Here is a 26,138-nt window from a genome sequence, read left to right as displayed (position 1 = left end):
TTGGTCAAAAGCATATCTCGAGATTGATTGATTTGCTCGGGGGTTGCCCTGGATTCCGCATCCTCATTGGGTTTTGTTCGAAATTTGTGACTGTGCTGCCTGTGCCACGGACGCCGCTCGCAAAGTGATTGGCTACGTCAGAAGGTGGCCCAACAGTGGGCAGATTCTTACTCGTGTGTTGATCATGACACGACAGAAGGTTCTGTCATTGATGTCTTATTGATCAACCTTTTTTTTCAATTCTTTTTTCTTTATTTTGTATGTCAAAAAATTCTCTTTCATCATCTCTTTCTCTTCAACTATACCTTTTCACCATTGACATTGAATGTCATATTCAATTACAAGTTAGTACAGCTTTGTTACTGTACTGTTATTATCTGGAACTCACTTTTCGCGTCACCCTCTCCGACTAATATCCGGGAGGCTGGGGGTAGTTCGAGAGTGTATTGTGTACAGAATCCACCGCACCACCACGTGACTATTGCCTCACTAGCGCGCAGGCGTAACTTCTTTTCAAGCGACATTTTGATTTCCAGAATTCCTTCTTCCCAAGCAGCAACAAAAAGTTATCACCTCCATCAGATTATTTATCCGCGATTATCTTAATCATCTCGCGCATTCCTTACGCGTCAATAACTATCCTACCAATACGCCTTACATATATCATTGAACTTTTTTGAAGCTGTGTCGCGACGATGGCGGATGAGGCAAGCACGCGAGATGAGGTGGTGCCCCCTCAGTCCCCAGGCACTTCAGCTCCAGATGCTGTTGTAGAGCCCCAAGCCGATGTGTCGGAAGGCGCCAACGGTAGCAATGGTGTTGAGGACGAAGCTGTTTCCGACGATCCAGTCGCGACTTCCGGTACGAGCGCGACGGAAGAAGGTACAATTGCTTTTCTATTGTCTCAATTCCCATCACTTTTCTTTTGCTAATCTTATTTGTTTAGTTAAAAGTAGCAACGCCGAAGCCAAACCCGAGAAAATGGACGAACAAACAATTCCCGATCGCTCAGTGCAGGAGGCGCCATCCGCGTCTACCCCCGCAGATGGCGACGATGCAGAATTGAAGGGCGAAGAACAGTCAGAGGATGGAGCTCAAGCAGCGGATGAGTCTGCAGAGTTAGCAGATGGTGCCGCTAGCACACCAGCTTCAGCCAGCAAGTCAAAGGGCCGACGTAAGTCTGGCGTGCCAGAACACAAGAAAAAGTTGAACAAAAAGCAATCCAAGGCGAAATTGACGCATACGGATGCGAAACCCGGCGATTACTTCTATGTGCGATTGAAGGGATATCCTTTGTGGCCTGCAATTGTCTGCGACGAGGATATGCTTCCCAGCACCCTCATCAAATCTCGCCCAGTCACAGCAATGAGAGCAGATGGTACATACAGAAGTGATTACGAAGATGGTGGTTCTAAGGCTAAAGACAGAACTTTCCCTGTCATGTATCTTTTTACGAATGAATTGTGAGTAGCGCTCAGCAAAACTTCTTTAGATGAATCTTACTGATTAATTTAGTGGCTGGATACCAAATTACGATCTCCTTGATCTCGACCTAGATACAGTCGGGGACGTTCCCAATAACATGCGCAAAGATTTGTATGCTGCGCATCAACTCGCTGCCGAAAAAAACGATTTGGATTATTTCAAAACTGTCTTAACAGAGTTCATGGAGCAGAAGAGAGCGGACGAGGAAGCCAAAGAGGCTGCAAAGGCAGCCAAGAAGGCAAAGAAAGAGAAGAAAGAAAAGACGCCAAAGAAAGCTGCTCCTAAATTGGATGATAATGAAGACACAGAGATGATGGACGTCAGTGCTATCCCTGATGACGAGGAGGTCGAAGTACCAAAATCAACTCAGAAGAAGCGCAAAAACCCTTCACAGGTTCCCGAAGATGATACAGTATGTTACCACTGTAGTATGAGTTTTTACTATTATCAAGACTAACCTAGTAACCCAGCAGCAGCCTGATACCGCCCCAAAGAAGCCTCGTATCAAGTTAAACAATACTCCAAAGGCTGCGAATGGTACATCTACTCCAAAGCCTGCCAAAGAAGCAAAGGAACCCAAGTCCGCAAAGGACAAGAGCAAGCCAAAGAAGGCTGCTGCGAAAACCAAAGACACCGCCCCTGTCGCTCCTCCCGAGCCAGAACTCACCCCAGAAGAGAAGAGGGTCAAGAAAGAGGTTTGTTGAATTCCTTTAACACTTTAGTGGTTGTATCTAACAATTCTTCTAGAAAGAGATCCTGTTTTTGAGGCACAAACTTCAAAAAGGTCTTCTGACTAAAGACCAAGAGCCCAAGGCAGATGAGATGCAACAAATGTCCGAGTATGTGAACAAACTCGAAGGTTATGCCGATCTCGAGGTTAGCATCATCAGAGCAACCAAAATAAACAAAGTTCTCAAGGCCATTTTGAAGCTACCTGTCATTCCCAAAGAAGACGAATTTCAGTTCAAATCAAGGTCTCAGAGCTTACTTGATAAATGGAACAGACTTCTCGCTAGCGAACAGGTTGCACCAGCTACCACTGAGGCCCCTGCCAACGGCACCAGGGACGATAGTAAGGAGAAAGATGAGCCAAAATCAGACAGCGTGGCAGCAAATGGCATCGCCCAAACCGATGAGTCAAAGGCAGAAGAGAAATCACCTGCCCTAGACACGCCACTTACCGCACTACCCAAAGAAGAGGTTGCCAACAATGACGACCCCGCCCCTGTCGCAGAAGAATCTTCAAAGGTAAAGTCCTGTTGAAGAGCAATTGGGGCAACAAAATGTTAATAGAATTTTAGGAAGCGGAAGCACCAGCTGTTGAATCAGAAGCATGATTATTTTCTTTCTGAGGAAAGCGAAAAATACACCAGCTTAGGCCAAACAATTTGCGGCCAGCGTGTGCGATCAACATCAAGATCGGTTAATGAGCAGAATTGGTCCCCTTCATGTCTCCAGTCGTCGTCTTTTCAGGCATCGTCGTCCCGACTTGAGGTTGATAGTTTTGCATTTGCTTTGCGGGTTCCCATTGTAACACTAAGAGCTATCGGATTGTTATTTCTTTTAACCCCTGGCTTTTCAGAATGCCACAAATCACCCTTGTACAAATTTCCTTTTCTGAAAAGCACGTTATGGCGGATGCGTGGGGAGTTGACTGCGGATTTTCAAGTTGGCCCGGATGAACGCTCACTTTTCTTCTTTGACATTAAGGTTTTCTTCAATTTACGTTAGGAAATTGGCCCAAAATCACAAATAAGATATGAAAACAATAATGGCAATTCTCAAATTACTTGACCGTTCTCTGATTAGATCTCAATAGATCGCAGAGAACTTGCGTGTATGTGAATGTGATATCGTAAAGCTATACCTCAAATACCCGTATGATCTCGGATTCTCTGTCATCATGTAGGCACGAAAAAGCTCGTGGTTGTTTCAGAGCCTGAACGCTTTTGAACTATTGCTAAACATGAACTGGCACGCCAAATTAAGAATGAGCGAATCGAGATACCTAGTAGTAAATGAATGTACGAGGGGGGAGTAGGTATGCATGGGAAATGCGGATCTCACCGCCTCCTTATCAGGAGTCACTGCTGGCAGAATGATTTATCGCAAAAATAAATTTTGTCGAACTGAATTAACAAAAACCTCATACATCAATATACAATGTCCGCCCCTACCCCCGAAATTCTTCGCTTTACAACTCACAAGTCTCTGAGCCACCGACTCGTCCTCTCTGCTTTAACAGGCCGCCCAATTCATATCTCACAGATCCGAAGCTCCTCACCTACCAATCCGGGTCTTGCACCTCACGAAGTATCCTTCTTGCGCCTCCTAGAATCCGTCAGCAATGGATCGTCTGTTCAAATATCTTACACCGGTACAACGCTGGTCTATAATCCAGGTGTTATAGCTGGATCGATTGATGGATTGGGTGCAGATGTGGATGGAGTGATCAAATGTCATTTGCCGGCGAATAATACTCGGGGAGTTAGTTATTTCTTGCTGCCTTTATGTATGCTTGCGCCTTTTGCAAAGAAGGCCGTCAATGTAAGGTTTGAGGGAGAAGGAGTTATCACAAGTGCAACGGAAGCGGGAGATATATCAGTGGATAGTGTCAGAACGGCCATTCTACCACTTTACGAACCATTCGGAATCATGGCCAGCAAATTAGAAATTAGAGTTTTACAGAGAAGTTGTCCGGGTGCGGGAGGCAAGGGCGGTGGAGGTGTAGTGGAGTTACGGTTTGGAAGCCAGATCAAGGCGTTACCTAAAACTTTGCATTTGAACAGGAGTCCCGGAAGGGTAAGGAGGATAAGAGGAGTGGCATATGCGACAGGTGTGAGCAATAGTCATAATGCGAGAATGATACACGAGGCTAGGGGAATTTTGAATCCATTGGTGGGAGATATTCATATTGCGACACAGTACGATCAAGCGCCACTAGTATCAGCAAAAGACAAAACGAATCCAAGCGCGAAAAAGAGGACTGGAGTAGGTTTCGGGTTGGCGTTGATTGCGGAGACCAGTTCTGCGGGTGTAATATATACGGCGGATGTGGTTTCCCCGAGTGCAGGAGGTGTTGCGCCTGAAGATATTGGAAAGCAGTGTGCATATCAGTTGCTAGAAATTATATCACAGGGAGGGTGCGTGACGAAGGCTGGAGCACCCACCGTACTGACAATGATGGCAATGGGTTCAGAGGATATCGGCAGATTGAGATTAGGACGAGAAATAATAGCCTCAGAGGACCTAATAACTCTAGGAAGAGATCTAAAAAAGTTCGGGGCAAGTAGTTGGGGTTTACGAGATGTAGACGAAGACGAAAGCGAGGATATCATAGTAAGCGTTAAGGGCACAGGAGTGGGAAATGTTGGCAGAGGCGTACAGTAGCATAATAAAGCCAATAATCACCTATTTATCCATGTTCATACCAAATATTTACCATATATAGTAGTATGTGCAAGTTACCTTAACTTCTTAACAGATTATGTAGAACCTCCTTTTGTGTATCTTTAGTGGATTATTGCAAGCTGCGCTGAAATCTTCGAGCAATAAAATCAAGCCTCGGGTTCCTTGCCGTAAGTTCAGCGACATTAGCAGACAAAGAGTTTGCTCGTAACGACCCAGAAGCGGCCCCTGAGAGAGCCAACTGACTGCGAAGGGTATTCAAAACACTGAATTCCCCTATAACAGCGGTGCCTGTCCAAAAAATATCCAATGGCCCATCATCCGATTCTCTATTCACCGGCTCAGCTAGCAACTCTTCTCGTTCATCTTGCTCATTTTCTTCTATAGTGAATTCTTGATTTTGCGGGCGAGAGACAGCTCTTGTGGAACCTAGCGACTGCATTTCAATATCCTCTAACCCGGCAACAGGATCCCTCAATACACCTCGTTCCTCTGCATCATAATCTTGTGTGGGGAGTGGTGTTTGCCCATCTGTGGTTTTCTTTCCATAGGCCGTTAGAAACTTGTCAAGCTTCTCTCTATCCAGATGAACCGTTAATAATATGGCTTGTAAAATCAATACAAGCAAATCCAAGGCTACCAATTTCAGTTTTGAAGAAGGTCCTTTTTGACCAATAAGATCGATGATAATTCCTCCATGGAGATACCCTCTCATCTCCTCCGTAGACCTCGACGGCGCAAGAAAAAGGTGTAAAAATATACAAAGAATATTCGTGCCCAACAGCATTATAGCCCACGAGGAACTTTGAGGCGGTTGTCTAACATTCTTCGGCTTTGGCGTGAGAATAACAAATTGTGTGAGAGCACGTATGAAGAGTTGAAAGAACGAGCAGCTGTGCATATGTTAGCTTAAGCAAACCAAGAAGACTAGAGAGAGCTACATACTCCATGTAATATAACACGCATAATTGGCAGTAAACCGCAAAATCCAGGTTTGCCATCAACGAGCTTGCTAACTCATACTTCTTTCTCATTTGTTCGTAAGCTCTCTTTTGAGCAGGAGTCCTGGAGCGATGTCGACGTCGCCGGCTCGATGGCCCACTTCTGCCATTGGGAGGGGATGCCGATGGGCCCGATACTGATGTGAAATCATTGTTCATTGCTTTCAGGAGTCATTGATAATTTGAGATGATTTGTGTGGAAGTTTGGAGGTTTGAAAGTTCACATCTTTTTGAACAGGAAAAATAGAGGGCAAGTAAGACTTGCAGCTCTGATAATTCACTGGTCCGATTATCAAAAGCTTTTGAAGCTGTTGATGCGCAGCAGGACAGAACGGATTGGACATTGCAGGGTTGTTTATTAGTTTTACTTACATAAGCGGAATTGTAATGGATTCGCCAGGCTCCAATGTTCTGGCAAGATTTAAAACCTTTGCAACTCTTTCAATCCTTCAAAAGAGATGAGTTGCACGGTACCTATTCATTCTATTCTTTACATTCAAGTGATTGAAAATCAATGCAAGACGATAGCGGTATTAATTATATTCATATTTTGATTTCTGTGCTGCAGTTCAATGTCAATTCTTTCCAACCACAGAACACTGGACAATGCAATCCTTCTATTATGTTCCCAAGACGAGACGTAGGAATTGCGAATTGTAGTGAAAAACCTCGGGGTCGATATCATTCCTAGCTGTTACCCTAACAAGCATTGCCATTTGATCTTGCCAATTTCGATCTGATCTGGACATCGCCCTGTCGTTCCATCTGTCGAACCACCAATGTTTAGAGCATTGCCCCATGGCTTTGGCTGAGCAAACTAGTTTTGGCCAATGTATCGGCCAGCCATGTTCAACTTCGTCTACCTTGTCAAAACACATTTGCGCAAACATATATCCGTACCTCCTCATGCCAACTATATCATCGTGATGGCAAGCAATGGCCAATTCTTCCAATCCTTCGAACCTCTTGAACTCTCTTAGATTATCAAACACGTGCGGAATCAGGTAGTGCTCGTGTATGAGAATCCTTTTTATCTTCCTACATTCTTCATCCGTGATTTTTCCACCAAGTCGACCAGGGATGCTTCCCATTGATGGCCAGTTGAAGCACAAGAAGTCTTGATCATAATTGATGCAGGTGTGAGAGAAGATGGGAGATGAGAAAGTCCAATAAGCAAGTGATATTGAACGAGACTCGCTTGAGGTATGAAGTATAGGAGGAGGCTTCCGATCAGAAATGAACCGATTCTCTGATGGGGACCATGATAGCCCAATATATGGCGAGGCGAGTAAGATGGCGTAGTTCCAGATTTGGAGACGAAGTTCAGTGGGTAACTTTGCGAATAAGGGGAAGGACGTAGGAAAGCCAGTTGAAGATTGTGCTTTTTCGGTGCAGCAACTCATTCCTAAACACATCTTGGTGCGAGGAGATGGGTGAAATATAGGTCCAGTCAAGGTGGTAATGTAGTGGAGATCTCCTGGCTGTAAGTGACACTTGTGGCTATTATCTCTCAATACTTGACTTGGGGTCAAGGAATGGCAATTGGTATCATGGAATAGCTAAAGGCAAACAAGTAAAGAAAATCGCATACAGCCAAGTAGTAGACGAGAGAGAGAGAGATATATATATATATACATGGACAAAACCTTACAGCTGTTGGCGTTTCGCAATGCGACGAGGGGCGAGATCCTTGTACACGGTTGTACTGTACTCACAAAGTATACCGTAAATACCGCTGGGACCTCTTTACCGATACGAGATGCCGTGATGTGATGTGATGAAGAATCATTTTTGGTGACATTGGAGTTCCCCCGCCCCAATCTTGGGTATATTCGTTGCATTCTCGAATCTGGTGGGACAAAAATAGTACCAATGCAAGCGTCAGAGTGCCCTGGCAGGTTGGGCCTGACTACTTGACCCGGAAGAAGCCGGACAACAAACAGTGTCGTGCGTACGAAGTACTTTTCATAAATTGAAAACAATTCATTTCAAAATGTTGATAACTTTGAAAAGTAAACCTACTTTGAGTACATTGGCCGATAAATATGCTTGCTTTTGAAGATAGACATTGAAATAGTGACAATTTAAGTTAATATAGGATTTCTTTTTTGTTTGAGGGTGGTACGATGGTGATATTGAAAAGCAACTGAACAATTGACAAATGAAAAGCAAGTAAGTCACGTGATTACAACGAATTAGCTATCTAGTCGGCATACGTAGGTAGAGAGATATATATATGTATGTATATATGTATATAATTTGAGATGTTGAAAATCAGTAGTTTTCAAAAAGCCAATCCATTTCAACATACAACCATGAATAGACATCTACCTCAGCGTGAAGAAACATGTGAGATGAGTGAGTGAAGAGAGAGTGAGTGAGGGGTCGGATAAAAACCCCTCCTAATGCCTTAATTATTTTCAAGGCATCCACAACACCTGAACCTTCAAAATTATTGAGATTGAGTCACCTCTAACATTTATTATTACTATCGTAACAACCACCTTGTAATTCTTCCAAAAATGGCGTCCGATTTACCGTCTGAGATTCTTCAAGCGCTCTCCAAAAATGACAATATCCTTTCCTCGGAAGCATTTCCTTCTCAAAAGTCCACCGACATCAAAGGTGCTTTGGACAGACTTGGTTCAAGGTCTATGATCACATACGAAACAATAGATCGCGAAGAAGTTATACTGGAAGCAGAGGCTGAAGAAATTGCCAACAATGGCAGTCACGAGGCACGAGTATTTGAGGCTCTACAAAAAGCAATGGATGGGCTCACAGTTTCCGAATTAGAAGCTGCTGTGGGAGATAAGAACGTTGTCAAGGTTGGTCAAGGTAAAGCATTCAAGTCGAAATGGATTGCGAAAGGTAAAGATGGAAAGCTGGTAGCATCAGTGAGTTATTTTTCTCAAATTCTATACAGTTCGTTCTAAGTCTTGCAGACCGATTCCATCCAGGACACAACTCGAGAACAGCTCCAAATTATCCAAAAGACTCGTGCGCATCCAGATCCAAAAGTTATCACAGAGCTCAAGAAACGTAAGCTGGTAAAGATGCAGAAGGTTACTAGTTATAAGATCTCGAAAGGACCCAAATTCGCCCTGGAAATGGTTAAGGAAGAGACAGATTTGACAGCGGACATGCTTGCATCGTAGGTTTCAGCGACACTTTGAGATATCAAAAGTACTCACATATTTAGGGGTGCCTGGAAAACTGCCGCTTTCAAACCATATAACTTCAAATCTCTTGGAGCAGACCAAAACTCTGGTGCATTACATCCTTTAAATAAAGTACGACATGAATTCTGCCAAATCTTCTTCGAAATGGGTTTTGAGGAAATGCCCACTAATAACTTCGTTGAAACCGGATTCTGGAATTTCGACGCTCTCTTTGTTCCACAACAACATCCTGCGAGAGATTTACAAGATACTTTCTATATTTCGGATCCTAAAACTGCAGACAAACCACGCGCAGTAGATGGGGAGGATAAAGCTGACTATGAGGCATTGTGGAAGAATGTACAAGAAGTTCACCAAGAAGGAAAATATGGATCAATTGGTTACAGATATCCTTGGGCTGCGGATGAATCTTTGCGATTGGTTCTCAGAACTCATACGACTGCGACCTCGACAGCAATGCTGCACAAATTAGCCCAACAAAAGGGACCCGATGGACGACCACCGCCAGCAAGATACTTCTCCATCGATCGTGTGTTCCGTAATGAGACTGTTGATGCTACCCATCTCGCTGAGTTCCACCAAGTCGAGGGTGTTATTGCAGATTATGGATTGTCCCTGGGAGGTCTTATGGAATTCATGGAGGTCTTCTTCAACAAGATGGGCCTGGAAGACTTGCGTTTCAAGCCAGCTTATAATCCTTACACCGAGCCAAGTATGGAGATATTCAGTTACCACAAGGGTCTCGGCAAACTGGTTGAAATCGGAAACAGTGGAATGTTCAGGCCAGAAATGTTGGAGGCAGTGGGTTTACCAAAAGATATGAAAGTCTTTGGTTGGGGATTAAGTTTGGAGCGTCCAACTATGATTAAATATAAGGTAAGATTTCCCTCGCACTCTTGAATTATAAAATCAATCTAATCTGTCTCTCAGGTGAACAATATCAGAGAATTGTTAGGTCACAAGGTTGATTTGAATTTCATCGAGAGAAATCCAGCTGTCAGACTAGACAAGTCATAAGGGATTAGATAGGTCTATAAAAATAAATGGTTGCACAGTTAAAAGACAATTGATACCCATGAATTCCTCTTATCATAAGCATTGTGTAGGGATTCAAGGTATAATGGCTTAAAAATAATGATCAAAACGGATTGATGATGGGTATCATACTACAGTTAAAGAGTTCATGATATACATTAATGATCGCTAATCATGATCTTCCTCCGTTAAACCTGGACAGCCATCCATTGAATCGTCGGGATATGTGTATTTGCAAAAGAAGCAGTAATTGTACTGCGACCTCAAATGTTCAACAATCTTTTGCAGTCTCTCAGCCGGTTCCAGTAGATTGAAAGCATCAAGCTCAGGGTCCTCTTCTTCCAAATCCTCCACAAGAGTATGCTGGATCCTGTCCTTCCCGAGTGCTCTCTTATCATCCTTGTCTTCGTCCGCATCATCGTAGGTCGGTAAGCGTGATAAACTTTGTTGTAGATCATATCTCATCCTTCTATCCCTTTCCTTTTCTTCGCGCTTCCGAACCAATCCTCTCCATAAAATATTGATCTGCTTCAACGGTTTGGTCGATACTTTGCGTTTCAATTCGTCTTTAGTTTCCCCAGATCCCTCGCTCGCATTCTCAACCGCATTCTCCAATTCCCCTTCCTCTCTTTCCCCATGCATCCTCTCCGCAACCCTCATCGCCGCGCCAACCATCCCTTCCAATCTCGCATCCTCCCTCTCTTTCCTAACCCTCTCCCTATACTCCCCCTCCTCAGCCTTCACCCTCTTCCCCTCCCTCTCCACCTCCTCCCTAAACTTCCTCTTCTTCTCCTCATCCAACCCAATCCCCCCCTTCCCTTCCTTAATCGTCACCCCCACCGGCTCCAACCTCGCCCCCACATTATCCTTCGCCCCCAGCGTCACTCCCGGCTTAAACCCCATCTTCGCCATCATCTTCAACCCCTTACTCTTCGCATTCTCCGGCGCCTCCAACATCGATTTCGACAATGCCTCTTCCCTCGCAGCGTTCTCCTCAGCCGCTATCTCGGCTTTCGACTTGGTCCGCGATCGCGCTTCCGATTCGCGCTGTATGCGCTGTCGTCGCTGGGTATATGTTTCCTTCTGTCGCGGTTTGACCGGCTCGGATATTATCATGTTCATGTAATCATCCTCCTCTTCTTCTTCTTCTTCTTCTTCTTCTTCTTCTTCTTCTTCTTCTTTTTGCGCAACTTCGTTCGAAGCTTCTGCGACTTTTAGTTCTTCTTCCGTCATGATGGATGAATATATATGATTATTATGTTATGCTCGCAGAGAAAAACAACCAATCGAAAACACTCCTCCGCTCTCAAAAAAGTGTTGTTGCACGTCTACCCGCAAAACCAACTTTGGGGCTTTTGGGAAACTCGTAAATTCGATTGCAGATTTGGAAAGAAAGAGATTGCGCGATTGTGGAAAAAATTGTCCCGGGCGTTGGGAAGCAATGACTGAGATGCAATGGTGAGGGGCGTTTGGGGATATTTGGGGAAAGGCTGTGGTGTTGTCTCGAGGCTGTCGATTTTACGCACCAAAAATTGCTCCACCGCCTTGGGCAATATCTTGGAATTGACCAATGAAATTAATGCCGAGGTATGGCTTCAGTGCTAATCCTCAAGGTTCCTTTGGATTCACTACTGATGAGGCTGTCGTGGTTAGTTCAGACCTTGTATCCTCTGTAGAATACTCTTTTATGGTATTTATGAGATAGCTACCTAGGTAAGTAATCTAAATTGTTTATTCTATAGCATTTTTGGAGGCATTGAAGCAATTCACCCACCAGTGATCATCTCCACATATCTAGTATTCTCATTCACCAAGGAAGATAGTGCAAAGCAAGAATGTAATTGACTCTTTACAAATTAAAAATAAGTCATTGGGTATTTGTATGTTATTCTACATGTGTTGGGGAATATCTATTCTACTTTACACATCCAACAATTCCTCATCTGCTGTGTTGTACACCATCCAAGGAACGCAATCAGGAACACCCATCATCTTCGCTGCCGTTTGGGATGATTTGACAATATCTATACGTCCTTCTTGGCCACCATTCACTTGGAGTGCAACGATACGTAGAAGGTCTGACAATAACGTTAATGCCTCCTCTGATTTTGCTTGCTCTCGCAAATCATCATACACGATTCCTAACTCCGCTAAAGCCTCAATTCTTCGCGATTGGAGCATTGCTAGCACTTTCGTGACTTGTCGTATTCTCTCCTTTGTACCCGTATTGATATTGAGACGTCGCAGTGCAGGTCCAGTCGTAGCGCCAATTGCTGTTATTTGTAAAACAATGCTGCGTGCGGTATCATCCGTAGGATATGTTCCAAAATACTTTTGCATGGCACGTAAGGCAACTGCAGTTCCTGCTTGGTCGTCCACCAAACCAAAGTTCAATATGATGGAGTTATAAAGGTCCTTTGGTAAATCATCTTTTCCAAGCTCTGCCTTCAACTCATGTCGCCATCTCATCATTTCTGCGAACAGTTCTGCGGGAGTAAAAAATGTATGGGGTCTATGTCTTTGCATATTCCGTTGCTTTAAACTCTGCCACAATTGCAAAAAGGTCTCAATGTTAGGCTTCACACCGTCGCTGACGAAGGTGTAGTACATCTCTTTGGTGTCCAAAGAGGATTTTGATTCAGCTTTGATTGCTGTGTTCATGAAGTAGGTATTCGCTGGAATTTTTGCTTTTCCTAATGTTGTGTAAAGGTCCAAAAGTGGTTCATATTTCTGCCCCTTCACATAGTGGTCCATAAGAATTGCGAATGTTTCGATTGTTGCAGGGGGGTGAAGGTTGAAGCTGGCAAGTTTGTACTCTCGCTTGTTTGTCCCCTTCACAGCCGTTAAGGGGGGTAGCAATACCTTGACGCCTTGATCTCGAGCCTTGACGAAATCAAGTCTTGCTCCAATCATAGACCAGCCCATTTCCTCGGCCAGTTTTCGGTTCTTTAACTTGCCCGAACGAAACCAGGCACCCATAAGCCCATTTGTGAATTTGGCATCAGGGCAGATCCTGAAATCCCGCATTAAATCGAGCACTCTGCTAGCTTCGTCAAGATCGCCACTGCCAATCAGCTTCTTCATCCATTTTCCAAAGAAATATTTATTGTTCAACATGGATGGAAAATCCTCATAATCTCGTGTTGTCAGTGAGTCATACTGCAAAGCAGCAGGATCTCTCGAGAGCATCATATCTTTAAAGACTGCTAATGCTTCATGATGTTTACCAGCTCGCATGAAAAGTCCGCTGATTACATCATAATCCTCCATCTCCATACTCGATTTCATGTACTTTCGAAAGTCAAGGTAGATATTCCAAGCTTCCAGCGTACGATTTTTAATTGTTGACGCCAAGCAGCCCTGTATTGTGTGGATAAGAATACGAGCGCTGTGGGGATTGTTTGATCTTTGTATGACAATCGATGCTGCCTTTCTGGCTTCATCGATGTTGCCGTTCTCGGCAAACATCCGAGTACCAAGCTCCAAATACTGGTCCAAGAGACTTTCATCTTTAGAGAAAGTCTGCCAAGCGGATTTCCATAGATCAATTGCGGTCCTTGGATCTCCTTCGACGAAGACAGCTTCGATGTACAACAACAATGTAGGCCCTCCGAGGTGTAAACCCGCTTTCTGCATATCTAACCCCAGTCGTCTCACATGCGCCATGCGGTCCAAATTTGTCGGGTCTGGCAATGAAATATAACCCCAAAGAAGTTTCCACGTTTCTGGGGATACTTCACCAGGATCCGACAATATAGTTTTTCGGCATAAAATGTACTGCTTCCATAACTTAACCATTAGGTTTTCATTCATTTGAAAATTGCTACGACCATAATGATGATCAATTTTCTGCAATATGCTATTCAAAGCTTTTAAATGAGGTCGGGCTGAGACCGGATATGACTCTTCTGGAATAAAGATAGAATTTGAGTTAGATCTCTGGTTGGTGATAGAATTTGGCTTTGGTTCTGGGGCGAGAAACTGTTGTGTTGTGGAAGAACTCGGAGGTGGAGATAACTCTGTGGAAGTCTCAGCTTCATCTGCGACAATTAGCAGACGTACTATGGGTCAGTACAGTGAGACTTGCCTTCCTCGACAGACTTTAAAAAGTAGTTCCGTATCTTTTGCCGGTCTTCTTCTGACATAGGGCCAGGCTTGTTGGTAATGCTTTCTAGTCTATCCACCTCGGCTTGTAGGCGCTCTATCTTTGCATCCATTGCGTCTTCCCATTCCTCCATATGAAGGCTTGGTTCTTCATCGTCATCAACCTCCTCAAGTTCTTCCGCTGAAAATTCCCCAATATCTTCTTTTATTTCTCGAACTGCCTCTTGAAGACCTTCCAGCAATTCCTCCTCTTCGGGGTCAATCTGCGCTTCTGTTCGAACACCATCCGGAGTCTCGTCATAGTATTTGTAAAAGGGTTCATCAGTCTGCTCAACTTGTTGCGTTTCCGTCTTCAAGGCAAGCGGTGGCACTTTTCCCCCTCTATCTATCGACCTCAGCGGGGTTTTTTGTGCCGTAAAATGTCTTGAAAGCCATGGTGCTCGAGGGGGGATCTGTAGTTTTATTCGGCATGACTTGCATACGAAACCACGAATACTAGAAGTGAAATTGGTGGGTGGCGGCGGCATAAGTATTGATGTTAATGGGTCCAACAAAAAAAGTTGAGGTGCGGGAAACTTTTTTTTTGATAAGCTATGATGCGCACTGCGCAGCATGACTTCGCTTCCCATTCGCGACAACAAATCACGACCACGTCAAAATCTCACGCGTACCCCTTTCTTTTTCAATCGATTTATATCAATTGAAAATGTCCATAAACGGGGATACTATTAGTCTTGCTGGATTTGATGGAACAGAGCATCAGGTAAGTTGTGTTCCAAATTTGACTCTGCACCGAACTAAATTTCAATAGGCGGCCTATGTATTTACTCCTGCTTCTGTACCTTCAGAAGACCTACTCCAGCGACCTAAGAAACATAGAAAGGTGGGAAAGGCGGCAACAAAAGCCCTTGAGATCAATGACGATGCAGAGCCTTTCAAACTTGCACCATTATTTAATGAGAAGGAGTCTCATGAACTTTCAAGTCTACGTCTAAATTTGTTTAACAAGTATTGGCCGGAAACAGAAACCAAAATTCAGGTATGTATTCTAAGCCACAAGATCTCAACATCATAACTGGCTAATACCATGGAAGTCGATCCTGAATGAAGCAAATGAGGGCACTTTGTCAGAGGTCACATCTTTTGTAGAGAATGAAAGGTATGCACTGTCTTGTACAATCAGTTTAATAGAGTCTGATAGACATTCAAAGGAGCATAGGCAAAGTCCCAGCAGGGTTCATTGTAACTGGTCCAAATATCGCATCTCAAGGCTTGCTTTTTGAGCAACTTTCAACGAGACTTTCCAATGAATTTAATGGTCCTGTTGTCACCCTTAGATCCGGAGAATCGTCGAATTTGAAGACACTACTTAAAAAGCTGATCAGAGATGTAACCCATCAAAAGTCAAATGGCGAAGACGAGAATGACAATTTCCTTGAGCAAGATGTAAGTCAAATCTTTCTAAATCTTCACCTGATCTATTCTTGCTAACCTGCCAGGGCCGTAAACTTCTGAATTATGATTTGGAAGTCGTTCATGGTTATGTTAAAACTCACGGGTGTGATAAAGTGATCGTATCATTTCAGGATAGTGAAGCATTTGACTCTAGTCTGCTTGGAGACGCAATATCTTTGTTTGGGTAAGTTAATACATCTGTTACTTCTTCTGTCTACTTTTTAATACTTGACCCCTCAGCTCCTGGCTAGATCGCATCCCATTTCTTCTGTTGTTTGGAATTGCCACATCCGTCGAGTTATTCCAAGAACGACTTTCTCGTGTCGCTGCTCGATCTTTACATGGAGCACAATTCGATGTGGAGCAAACAAGTTCCATCCTTGAAAATATATTTTTAAAGGTTATCGCTGGGTCAGATGCTCCAATAAGACTGGGACCAGGCATTCTATCGAGTCTCATGGAACGTCAAAATGATCATGTTCAGAGTGTACAAGCTTTTGTTGGGGCTCTGAAGGTATTTCTTCTTTTAAATTCGTAAACAGATCTTCACTAACATGGTTAGTATGCGTATATGTGTCATTTCTATGCCAACCCTCTGAGCATGTTCCTGAGCCTCACAGACGAACTTGAATTGGGGTCCCTTTTGCAAACAGAGCATTTCGAAGCTATTAGAATGCTCCCATCATTCCAGAAATATACTGAACGTCTCGTAGATCAGGGCAAATTAGAGCGTGCCATAGGGTTGATTAACGATGATGGGCTCCTTCTGCAGGAGGTAGAAAGTTCTATCCGAGGCAAAGATCATGCGGTGCAGAAGATTCTCCGAATCATGCATGTTCTAGTTACTTTGGCAGTCGAAGTACCAGAGAAGATCGATCTCTATATCAAAGCATCGACTGGTTCATTGAAGAACTCTGAAATTGTGCGTTCGATTGTGGATTCAATCAAACGCGTTAGTCTCGATGATTTTCTAGGGATCATTACCTCACTCAAAGAAGCCGTAGAGAGTGGAAGCACGGAGCTGAACCTTGAATCATGGTCGGATATTGAATCGGAATTCTATTCGGAAATTGCGAGTATGGGGGAAGACGCTTCTTCACTTGCAAGCTCGGATACAGGAAAGTCTATCCGCAGCAGTTACAACAAAGCACTCCGCACTACAGTTATTTCTCAGAAGGTCCAAATTAGCCAGGATAGATCAGTACTTACCAAGCAAGACAAAGAGTTCACAGCGCTTGTTGACCACTTAATTCAAGCCATACAGAATTTCGTCGATGTGGACAAATTACAAGATCAATTGTTTTCCGAAATTTGGCTCTACGATCTCAGATTGCCCTATCTAGATGCCTTTACACCTAAACCCCGGTTTACAATCGAGAGGGCCCTTTCTTCACCGCACGACTATCTTTCTTGTGCGTGCTGCGACCCCACGAAAGAGGGTGCCCTAATGTCTCATCCGCCTACTGCAATTCTATACAAACTGTTCTTAGAAGCAGGAAATTTGATTAATGTTTTCGATCTCTGGACAGCTTTTATTGCTAATTTGGGACCGGAATATGACGAGGGTGACGATAGCGAAAGACAAGCTTTGATGTTATTTTATAGAGGACTTGCAGATTTGAAATTGTTGGGCATGATCAAGCAGAGTAGAAAAAAGACAGATCACTTGATGAAATTAGCATGGAAGGGTTTATAAACTTGGGGTCACTAGGTGGCAGGACATGAGAAATGATCAAGAATGCAGTTAAAATATAATCATATTAATCTTCGAATGCGAATGCTCAACGCATTAAATAAAATGTATTTAGTCGTTCATCAGCACCCAAATCTAATACCACTGATTCTTATTCCTGAACATTTCCTCTTCGGCCCTTCTAACCCTCTCCTGTCTAACTCTCCTCTCAATTTCCTCAACACTCTCAACCGGTGTTTCACACCCTCTCAACCCGATAAATCTTCCCAGTCTCCTCCTCTTAGTCTCCAAATCCGCATTCACGTCCCAGTATACTGGACACGGATAATGCATCGTCCATTGACACGGAGTCCGCTGATGATAAAAATGCGCAAGCTCGTCTAATTCCGCGGATGTGAGAAGCCAGAAATTCAAGAGTTTCTTGGGAAATGAGGGATGGATTTGTCCAGTCGTGAGACGAACGAGTGGGGCGAGGGGAAGAGCCATTTGTGATATTTTGGCGGCGAGCTCGGGATTGGTTTTGCTGAGACGGGTTATGGTTGACATGGTTGAGTTGTAGTTTATCTTTTATGGGTTTGAGGGTTGTAAGGTAACGAGGTGAGATGAGTTGGTTTGTTTTGGTTTAATATGTTTTGGTTTGAATACTGCACAGTGATGGTTCCGACTGATTTGCGTGATGGTTTTGGCAGTGGTAGATAGTATGAAGCTGTGAATGTATATAAAGATATTTCTGCAATGGATCAGATGAGGAGAGAGTATATAATTCTATGATGACTGTATTCGCAAAGGGATGAAAAAGATTATTCGCAAAGCTGCCAGCAGCGTAAAGATATAAGTCTAGGATGAAAGTCAAAGTATAGAAAAAACGAAATATAGGAAAGAGTGCGGATACCAGATACCGATAGAGATAAATAGATAAATAGGGGAATGGAAGGTTCTTGTAGTTTTTGTCTTATTATGAGACTTCATTGTGTTGGAGAATTGCTTTCTCTATGAGATCAACTTGGGCTTTGTTGGTGGATCGTGTCTTTGATGTTGTTGTTCCCTGAGATCTATTTTTGAGACTTGAGTGAAAGGACTCTTGAGACAGCCTTTGTGGAAAGTTCTGACAAGGCGTTTATGAGGAATCGTCTCAAAGAATCTCTCTACGCGAAAATCTAGAATAGCAACATCTAGAAAGACGCCTCGATCCAAGTACAAATATGTCCACTGCAGAAAACACTCAAATGTCGCAGTGGAAACCACTCAATATAATCATGTGATACGAAGAAAATGATGAGTCTTGGAAGCAAATTGTACAAAAATCACAAGGCCCACTGGTCCTCTGGGAGCTAAATTTTATATTGCGTCTAACCAGTCAGTTGGACTGGTTACTATAAACCTTGATACACCCCTCATAACCTATACATCCAATATCTTACAGTCGCAATAACGCCAGACACCAAAACGCCTCGTGCGGGTAAGATTCATGCCATTGTACAGTGCCCAGCAGCTAATAAAACACGCTTTATTTCTTTCCTTTCTTCTTCCTGTTGGGGCTTCCTTGTTCGCTAGCTGCTGGCCCGCCTCCTTGAACTAGAATGGCGTCCTCGTCGCTCATGACACTTTGGGCCTTGGTTGGCGACGTAAATTTGGATGCCTTGGCTTCTGCTTCTTGATCTAACTCTTTCATGAATTCTGACTGGATTGAGGCTCGGCGCTTCTCCCACCACTCCTTCTCAGATTGGGTCCTGGCTTGAATATCGTCGAGGCTCTTTCTGAACTGGTTATTCGTGTAGATTTCGTTGGCGGACTGGAAGATTGTCTGTCCCCAATTTGGTGCCAATCCATTTGCCTATTCATGGTTAATTATATTCAACTCCACCAAGATGCTAGTGAGAAAGTTCGGCTTACCTCCATAACCACATCTCTAAGCTCCTCTTCCATTTCTTTCTCTGCTCTCAAAAATCTTTGCCATAAATCATCACCAACACTCCCCCTCTGTAATAAGGTACTGCATGCTTGCTTTGCTGTTCTGATGTGAATGATTCGGTAGATATCCTCGACAGCCCGTCTCAATAAAGCCGCTCGAATAAGCTCCGCTGGTACTTTGGGCGTTTTCTCGTCTCCCTCTTCTGGCTCAAGATGAGCTAGAGAAAAGTAAATGTTCCTTTGCAGATGTGGTGAAAACCAAGGCGCGAGAGTCGCAGATTTAACTATGAGTGCCCGTTAACTTTGCGCATAATCTAAAAGCCAGATTGTAACTCACCTGCTATGCGCTTTCTATATAATGAAGAAAATGTTATCAGAGATCCGACGAGGACAACGACATATGCGAAAGGAAGTATCAGACCACGAAGAGTGGTTGCGTAATCGAAATCTTTGAACATGGTTGCTGCTGTCAATATGTCGAACACAAAACAACACTCTATGACCTTTCCCAGAGATTTAGGAATGTGTGTCAAATCGAAAAAGGCCAATGTCTAGGAAAGGTAGTTGGAGTCTTTCGACAAAGACGACGAGATCGTTGGAGGTATCAAAAAGTAGATATCCTCTAATGTGTTGTGTGTCCTTTATTGATCATTATTCTCTCGCATTCTGCCACTTCAGGACAAATATCCTTAAAGTCGCTTTTTTGGACTAAGAAGACAAGCTCTTCGCTAACAAATCAACAGCCAATTATATCAATTTAACCCGATTCAACTAATATGAAGAACCTTCTTATATTCCACCCTTGTAATTCTTATAATATCTTATAATATTTATACCAAATTCATCTAAATCTTGTAATTGGCATCACAAAGGCGGTGAATTACCCAGCTAGGTAAGTGGCATGGCAGTTCTCAGTAGTTCTATGTATAATTATAATTCGTAGGCTACCGAATTCTGACGTACAGTCGCCGTCTTCTTTTAGCCTTGATAGTGGGATCGGTATCATTTACGGAGAGCTTACAGCTTCAATTTAAACAATTAACAATCCAAACAACCCCAACTTCTCAAGAATTAAGAAGAACCTCAAAGATTTTGTCTCTTAATACCTAACTTTTTGTTTTTTGTTCTTTAATACAATAGTTCAACCTCGAACACATTTCATCTATTTGAATAAACTTCAGAAGCAAACTTGATAAGAGGTCAAGATGCTTTTGAGATTTCGTGGTCCTGATGGAACAGTTCGTATTACTATTGAAGCAAATGAGACTTTTGCCCAACTTGGTGACAAGGTTAGTCTAAGATATGTTGTATGTATTGTAGTGAAGTCCTGCTAATATGCCACAGCTTGTAAAACTCCTACCAGAGAACGTCGACCCGAAGACATTAACACTTTCGAATGCGCCGAGTGGTGGTGAGGTCAAGTCTCTTGTAGAAATTGCAAGAGCCAAAGTCTCGCAGATTGGTCTCAAGTAAGTTGAGTATATGTAAAGCCTCTAGAATGTTGTATTGACCAACTGAAGGAATGGTGATATGGTATTCATAAATTACAAGCTCTTGGATAGCCTTTCAAATGGCAATGCTACCCCTTCCACCTCGACTGGTCCTCCATCTCAACTCGCCTCCTCAACAAATCGTTTAAATGGACATGTCGTTTTACCAGAATCAATACCGATCGATGTTCCAGCTCAAGAACTAACTTCGCCATCGGAAAAGATCAAGAACCCGTGGGAATTGGTCAGACAATCCGATATCGATAATAGGTTAGACAAGAAAGATGGAAAAATTCCCAGAAAGAAGGATCAAAAGATGTGTCGACACGGTGAGAAAGGAATGTGCGACTACTGTATGCCGTTAGAACCATTCAATGCGGAATACCTGGCCGAGAAGAAGATTAAGAACCTCTCGTTCCACTCATATCTGCGAAAGATCAACTCGGCGACCAACAAACCAGAGCTAGGAAGTTCTTTCATGCCACCATTGACGGAGCCGTATTACCGTGTAAAGAAGAACTGCCCATCAGGACATCCTCAGTGGCCCGAGGGTATTTGCACGAAGTGCCAGCCGAGCGCAATCACTTTACAGCCGCAAGCATTCCGTATGGTGGATCATGTTGAATTCGCTCAAGCAAGCCTCATCGAAAACTTACTCCAGTTCTGGAGGGCGACAGGTGCACAACGTTTTGGGTACTTATATGGTCGCTACGAGGAGTACACAGAGGTGCCATTAGGAGTCAAGGCTGTTGTGGAAGCTATTTACGAACCGCCACAAGTCGACGAGCTTGATGGCGTCACATTGAACGAATGGGAATCCGAGAAAGATATCGACGAGATTGCGAGATTGTGCGGCATGGAGAGAGTCGGTGTCATCTGGACAGATCTCATCGACTCAGGCGTAGGAGATGGTACTGTCTTATGCAAGAGACATATTGATTCATACTATTTATCATCGCTGGAAATCGCATTTGTAGCACGTTTACAAGCGAAGCATCCAAAGACAACGAAATGGAGTGATACGGGCAAATTTGGGTCGAATTTTGTTACCTGCGTAGTGACAGCCGATGAAACTGGAGGGATCGCTATATCTGCATACCAAGTCTCCAACTCAGCCGTGGAAATGGTTCGAGCAGATATTGTCGAGCCATCCGCCGATCCTGCAGTGATGATCGTTCGCAGCGAAGGAGATGATGATTCCGATATGAGCGCACGATACATTCCCGAGGTCTTCTTCCGAAAGATTAACGAGTATGGTAGAAGCGTTCAAGAGAATGCTAAACCATCTTTCCCCGTAGAATATTTACTCGTCACATTGACTCACGGCTTTCCTAGCGATCCTAAGCCAGCATTCATGGCCAAGAGTTCTTTCACTATTGAGAATCGTTTGGTCCTTGGCCAGGAACAAGACCTCAAGGACGTTGGAAAGCAATTGGGACTTGACAAGAGCGGACAACTCACTCAATCTCCTGATGGCGTCCTCGCTGTGTCTGACTTCCATCTCCTTTGCTTTATATATAGTATGGGTATTTTAAGCAAAGTTCGTACCAACTTTTTCTTTTTCCACAGTCATAAAAGCATGATACTAACATAATCATTCGTAGGAAGAGATGGCACTTCTCTGCCGTGTGGCAACTCAACACGATTTAGCAGATGGGTACCAATTGATTGCGACCCCTGGCTGGGCGAATTTTCTTGCAATTTTACAATCGACTGGTGAGCGACCCCCAAAACGTCAGTCGCCGTCCGATGACGATGGCCCTACGGAGCGTCTTGCTAAAAGGGTCGGCGGAGTTAGGCTAGATTGAATAAGTAGTCTGCCACTGGACTATTTGTTCTTTTGAGGCTTATACTCTGATTGTGATAATAGGTTTTCAATCGCCAAAGCGTCTCGATGACTATTCAAGTCTATAGGGTAGGAATCAGGATTGATAATGAGGTTTGCAGCATGAATTATTGGCATGTATGAAGGGATGCCAGATTAAACAAAACGACGGGGCAATGAGGAACTTTAGGTGCTTGGTTGATAGAGCGGTGACTCTGGTGTTAACGATGGCATGCATATATGGCGCAGGATATCCCGGGTAGGGAGAAGGAAGAAGCAAACATCAGGAAGATATATTGTTGTTGGGATATATGACATATTTATAGATTAAATCAATTTTCTCATGCACGTCTTCTGATGATGAGAACACCATGAATTGACTAATGTGCTTATTTTTCTTTTCCTTTTGTCACCTGTAATTGCGGAACAACGTCTGTTGAGTAGTCTCCAAGATTGAATCATTTTTAGATCACATAGCTCCCAAGTCCTCTTTAATGGAAATTTGTCCATATTTAGCACAAACAGAGACTTTAGGATACCAGCCAGGGTGATTGTAGCATATGTAATTAGTTACTCTGCCTTGTAATAAATGTTCAGAATTATATACTTAGAAATACTTTGTAGTCATACAGCTTCTCATGGGCTCAAATTCGAGTTCAAGCCAATCATCTAACACTATATTTCACTGACAGGTATTCTCTAAAGTACCTAACCGGTTTTAGTAGAAGAAAGCAAAAGTCAATACCAGTGCAGTTGTTGAAGTAAGTATCGTTCAACACAATAGTACATTATATCGATATTGGTTTCTTCTCAGCTCCCAAGGCAGTTAGGACAGGGTAGTGAGTTTATACATTGGAAAGAGCGGTTCAAACTTCAAATGCTTATGAAAAGACTCGAAGAGAGGGCAAGGACGACCGACCAACTAATGGAAAGAACGGTAGGCAAATTTGAGACCATTTCCTGGTCACATCGAGGAAAATGATACTGTTCTTATTCGAACACATTATTGTAATCACCACCGTCATTATTTTGGCAGCCGCTCGTTTTGTCACTCATTTGAGAGTATTCTTAATCCTAAAACATCTCAACAGTATACCAATCTCCTTTCCGTCAAAACACTCTATGACAGCACTCCGATTCCAACTTGTCTAGTTGAAACCTCACTCATTCCACGAAAATAGCTTTAGGCTCGATGCTCAATCTCGGAACAAGCCAATCAATCGGATTGGAAGCTCCGCCTATATCTCTTGGAACTCCCTCTCCTGATTCTAGTCCTGAGAGTGACACATCGAATCCCCCACTCTCATCTGGCTCTTCCGAGCGATCACTCAAAAGTCGTATTGTGCCACCGACGTTAGTTGGCATTTCAGAGGAGGTGGGAATGCAAAAGTTCGTCAGGATGACTCCGACTAAGAAGGTTATTGATAGAGCCAATGGTTTGGAACTTACCACTTTTACTCAATATGAAGCTGTTCCTCAGTTGGTCGATACTTCTATTCCTTCGAAGGGCATTGACATTGGTAATTTTGATCCCAACCGGGTCCTCGATCGAACTGACTTGTGAATATCTAGATATCACTGAAACCAATGAACAACTTATACTCATGGTTAAGCGTTCCGCCAGGGTAGGATCACAATCTGCTCCCGGTAAGAGGCCAAAAGTCAAGACATACAGACCCTCTAAACCTTTGGGGTATAAAGAGGGGCGCAAGCTCAAGCATATTGAGAACGAAAACGACGACATTTTTGAAGACGCACTAGTTGAATCACAAACCTGTACAGAAGCCTACTCTAATTTCAACACTGCGCCATCAACACCAACCAAGCGTTTATCAGCGACTGAGAAGTTTGATATGGATGGATCACACGATACTAGGCCGCAATTTTCCACTGGTACAGCTATTAAAGACTTTGGTGCGTTGCCCGACCATCTTCGAGGTCCTTGCCTCGAAGTTAGTCCTAGAACTAGTGTTTTGGATGGTCCATGTGCTATTCCGAACGTAGATAAACTTTTGTCTATGAACAAGCGTGATAGCTCCCTAGAATCATCGCTCATGAGACCTCTCGAAGCAGTGCCCGAAGGATCGATAGCAGCATCGCCATTGCCCGAGGAAAAGGAAGATATCATTGGACAATCGGACGGTCCTGCTCAAATTCCATCTATTGCAGCTATTGAACCAAATGTTGGTGGCGATTCTCCAGTCCCAGAGTTACCCATTGACCCAGTTGGGAAAGATAAAAAGGATGAGAAGCGTACACATAAAGTCATCAATAAGGTTCGATCGGGAGTACGCAAGGGTAGATATCGTTGCCTAAGAACACCTGTGCTGGTGGTAATGCTAGGAAAGGAGCTTTCGAAACCAACTAAAGTAGCTATTCAAAATATCGCAAACGGATTGCCTTCAGGAATTGGTGAAGTAAATCCCCTTCCCGCGTGATAACGCGGGACGTCTTTAATTTGAGAACTGAGGTTAATGAAAACCACAAGATGCAAACAACATTAGAGCCATCGGCCTCGCTTCATACACTTGAACAAGTTTCACCTACCCCAGTACCAGAGGAACGATGCTGTCCTGAGAGCCCTACACCTTCGTCAGAGAGCGATTGCTGTAGCGAGGATTGGAATTGAGAGTTGATACTGACTGAAAAGCTGTGGCGTGTTAGAACAGATATTGTCACACACCCTAATACAAAAACCTGTGAACCTTGTTCAATGATCTCTAATGATGACTTGTGAGACGTCCTAATAGTCTGTGATATTTTCGATCAGCCATTATAACACTATAAGATGTGCTTTTCTTAGTAGAATTTGGCCGTGCAGTACAGATGCAGTTCAACCATCTTTCTGCACAGAACGCCCAGTAACGAGGAGAGCAGCTGGAAAACTGGGCATCTTCAATCCCTTCGTTCGTAGATAGACATCCGTTTGAATCAGCGCGATTATGATATTTGTATCTCAAATGATTCATACGCTTCAGCATATCGCACACTTAAAGAGCAACCATTAACAAGATATGTAAAGTTTGCAGACAAACTCTTATGACAGTCTCAACAATGCCACCTTCAGTAATTCAGAGATATTCTAAGCTGACATTATATGTTGAATATTGTAATGAGTTGGAAATTATTTTTACTCATAAAAGCATTATACTCGTAGATATCATGTAAATCGATGAATACAATTGCCATCCAACTAACTCCAACCCAATCAACCCCACTATTTTCCCCTCCTCCCAACCAATCCTTACCTCTAAATTGATTGACCCCACTAGACCCCTGCAAAAATGATCATTATCTTAATATATATCTGAAAACGTGGGCTCCGTCAAACAAACATGCCAAACTCCAGTGACGCGTAAGTTACTGCCTCCATTCCAAAAATGAAGGTACATCTGGCTAATTTAGAATCTATAGAGTGGTTAGCGTGTCGTTCTTATATTCTTCCCCTTGTGGATAAATATGAAGTTATGCGAAAGTCGTGGGTTCGACACCCACCTGGAGTAACAATCTCTGGTTGACACTGAACAACAATCTTTTTTGGATGTTATT

At 43.4% G+C, this 26,138-nt stretch overlaps 12 protein-coding genes across 12 annotated transcripts; 6 read left to right on the top strand and 6 right to left on the bottom strand.

Annotated features, from left to right (window-relative positions):
* The first annotated feature begins 94 nt into the window (after positions 1 to 94).
* EAF01_000040 (uncharacterized protein) lies at positions 95 to 3,274 on the top strand. The gene is made up of 6 exons (XM_038908290.1): positions 95 to 882; positions 947 to 1,463; positions 1,516 to 1,897; positions 1,956 to 2,180; positions 2,233 to 2,733; positions 2,787 to 3,274. Exons 1-6 carry the CDS (start codon positions 696 to 698, stop codon positions 2,820 to 2,822), a joined length of 1,848 nt encoding a protein of 615 aa, XP_038775196.1. The 5' UTR covers positions 95 to 695; the 3' UTR covers positions 2,823 to 3,274.
* Positions 3,275 to 3,648: 374 nt separating this feature from the next.
* Positions 3,649 to 4,875, top strand: EAF01_000039 (uncharacterized protein; the record flags this gene model as incomplete). Its single annotated transcript, XM_038908289.1, has 1 exon — positions 3,649 to 4,875. One exon carries the CDS (start codon positions 3,649 to 3,651, stop codon positions 4,873 to 4,875), a length of 1,227 nt encoding a protein of 408 aa, XP_038775195.1.
* Positions 4,876 to 5,005: 130 nt separating this feature from the next.
* EAF01_000038 (uncharacterized protein) lies at positions 5,006 to 6,053 on the bottom strand (the record flags this gene model as incomplete). Its single annotated transcript, XM_038908288.1, has 2 exons — positions 5,006 to 5,786; positions 5,839 to 6,053. 2 exons carry the CDS (start codon positions 6,051 to 6,053, stop codon positions 5,006 to 5,008), a joined length of 996 nt encoding a protein of 331 aa, XP_038775194.1.
* Positions 6,054 to 6,514: 461 nt separating this feature from the next.
* Positions 6,515 to 7,309, bottom strand: EAF01_000037 (uncharacterized protein; the record flags this gene model as incomplete). Its single annotated transcript, XM_038908287.1, has 1 exon — positions 6,515 to 7,309. The coding sequence occupies one exon, from the start codon at positions 7,307 to 7,309 to the stop codon at positions 6,515 to 6,517; it is 795 nt and encodes a 264-aa protein (XP_038775193.1).
* Positions 7,310 to 8,342: 1,033 nt separating this feature from the next.
* Positions 8,343 to 10,791, top strand: EAF01_000036 (uncharacterized protein). The gene is made up of 4 exons (XM_038908286.1): positions 8,343 to 8,791; positions 8,840 to 9,048; positions 9,097 to 9,952; positions 10,007 to 10,791. The coding sequence occupies exons 1-4, from the start codon at positions 8,417 to 8,419 to the stop codon at positions 10,091 to 10,093; spliced, it is 1,527 nt and encodes a 508-aa protein (XP_038775192.1). The 5' UTR covers positions 8,343 to 8,416; the 3' UTR covers positions 10,094 to 10,791.
* Positions 10,280 to 11,344, bottom strand: EAF01_000035 (uncharacterized protein; the record flags this gene model as incomplete). Its single annotated transcript, XM_038908285.1, has 1 exon — positions 10,280 to 11,344. One exon carries the CDS (start codon positions 11,342 to 11,344, stop codon positions 10,280 to 10,282), a length of 1,065 nt encoding a protein of 354 aa, XP_038775191.1.
* A 687-nt stretch (positions 11,345 to 12,031) lies between these two features.
* EAF01_000034 (uncharacterized protein) lies at positions 12,032 to 14,742 on the bottom strand (the record flags this gene model as incomplete). The annotated part of the gene is made up of 2 exons (XM_038908284.1): positions 12,032 to 14,151; positions 14,187 to 14,742. The coding sequence occupies 2 exons, from the start codon at positions 14,740 to 14,742 to the stop codon at positions 12,032 to 12,034; spliced, it is 2,676 nt and encodes an 891-aa protein (XP_038775190.1).
* Positions 14,743 to 14,921: 179 nt separating this feature from the next.
* On the top strand, positions 14,922 to 17,408 carry EAF01_000033 (uncharacterized protein; the record flags this gene model as incomplete). Its single annotated transcript, XM_038908283.1, has 7 exons — positions 14,922 to 14,978; positions 15,027 to 15,254; positions 15,310 to 15,374; positions 15,427 to 15,661; positions 15,715 to 15,854; positions 15,911 to 16,184; positions 16,233 to 17,408. 7 exons carry the CDS (start codon positions 14,922 to 14,924, stop codon positions 17,364 to 17,366), a joined length of 2,133 nt encoding a protein of 710 aa, XP_038775189.1. The 3' UTR covers positions 17,367 to 17,408.
* A 90-nt stretch (positions 17,409 to 17,498) lies between these two features.
* On the bottom strand, positions 17,499 to 17,909 carry EAF01_000032 (uncharacterized protein; the record flags this gene model as incomplete). Its single annotated transcript, XM_038908282.1, has 1 exon — positions 17,499 to 17,909. One exon carries the CDS (start codon positions 17,907 to 17,909, stop codon positions 17,499 to 17,501), a length of 411 nt encoding a protein of 136 aa, XP_038775188.1.
* Positions 17,910 to 18,870: 961 nt separating this feature from the next.
* On the bottom strand, positions 18,871 to 19,732 carry EAF01_000031 (uncharacterized protein; the record flags this gene model as incomplete). Its single annotated transcript, XM_038908281.1, has 3 exons — positions 18,871 to 19,197; positions 19,257 to 19,558; positions 19,612 to 19,732. The coding sequence occupies 3 exons, from the start codon at positions 19,730 to 19,732 to the stop codon at positions 18,871 to 18,873; spliced, it is 750 nt and encodes a 249-aa protein (XP_038775187.1).
* A 747-nt stretch (positions 19,733 to 20,479) lies between these two features.
* Positions 20,480 to 22,572, top strand: EAF01_000030 (uncharacterized protein; the record flags this gene model as incomplete). Its single annotated transcript, XM_038908280.1, has 4 exons — positions 20,480 to 20,563; positions 20,619 to 20,743; positions 20,795 to 22,304; positions 22,369 to 22,572. The coding sequence occupies 4 exons, from the start codon at positions 20,480 to 20,482 to the stop codon at positions 22,570 to 22,572; spliced, it is 1,923 nt and encodes a 640-aa protein (XP_038775186.1).
* Positions 22,573 to 23,781: 1,209 nt separating this feature from the next.
* On the top strand, positions 23,782 to 25,027 carry EAF01_000029 (uncharacterized protein; the record flags this gene model as incomplete). Its single annotated transcript, XM_038908279.1, has 2 exons — positions 23,782 to 24,109; positions 24,162 to 25,027. The coding sequence occupies 2 exons, from the start codon at positions 23,782 to 23,784 to the stop codon at positions 25,025 to 25,027; spliced, it is 1,194 nt and encodes a 397-aa protein (XP_038775185.1).
* Positions 25,028 to 26,138: the final 1,111 nt, after the last annotated feature.

This window comes from Botrytis porri (assembly GCF_014898465.1).
Source record: "Botrytis porri strain MUCL 3234 chromosome Unknown BPOR_001, whole genome shotgun sequence".
Lineage (NCBI taxonomy): Eukaryota > Fungi > Ascomycota > Leotiomycetes > Helotiales > Sclerotiniaceae > Botrytis > Botrytis porri.
The sequence above is the reverse complement of the archived record's forward strand: the minus strand, read 5'-3'. Positions and strand labels throughout refer to the sequence as shown.

Coding starts and splice junctions, on each gene's coding strand:
- EAF01_000036 (XM_038908286.1), top strand. CDS start 8,417: ATGGCGTCCGATTTACCGTCTGAGATTCTTCAAGCGCTCTCCAAAAAT. Junction 8,792..8,839: donor ATGGAAAGCTGGTAGCATCA/GTGAGTTATTTT, acceptor TAAGTCTTGCAG/ACCGATTCCATCCAGGACAC. Junction 9,049..9,096: donor ACAGCGGACATGCTTGCATC/GTAGGTTTCAGC, acceptor TCACATATTTAG/GGGTGCCTGGAAAACTGCCG.
- EAF01_000040 (XM_038908290.1), top strand. CDS start 696: ATGGCGGATGAGGCAAGCACGCGAGATGAGGTGGTGCCCCCTCAGTCC. Junction 1,898..1,955: donor AGGTTCCCGAAGATGATACA/GTATGTTACCAC, acceptor CTAGTAACCCAG/CAGCAGCCTGATACCGCCCC. Junction 2,734..2,786: donor TCGCAGAAGAATCTTCAAAG/GTAAAGTCCTGT, acceptor ATAGAATTTTAG/GAAGCGGAAGCACCAGCTGT.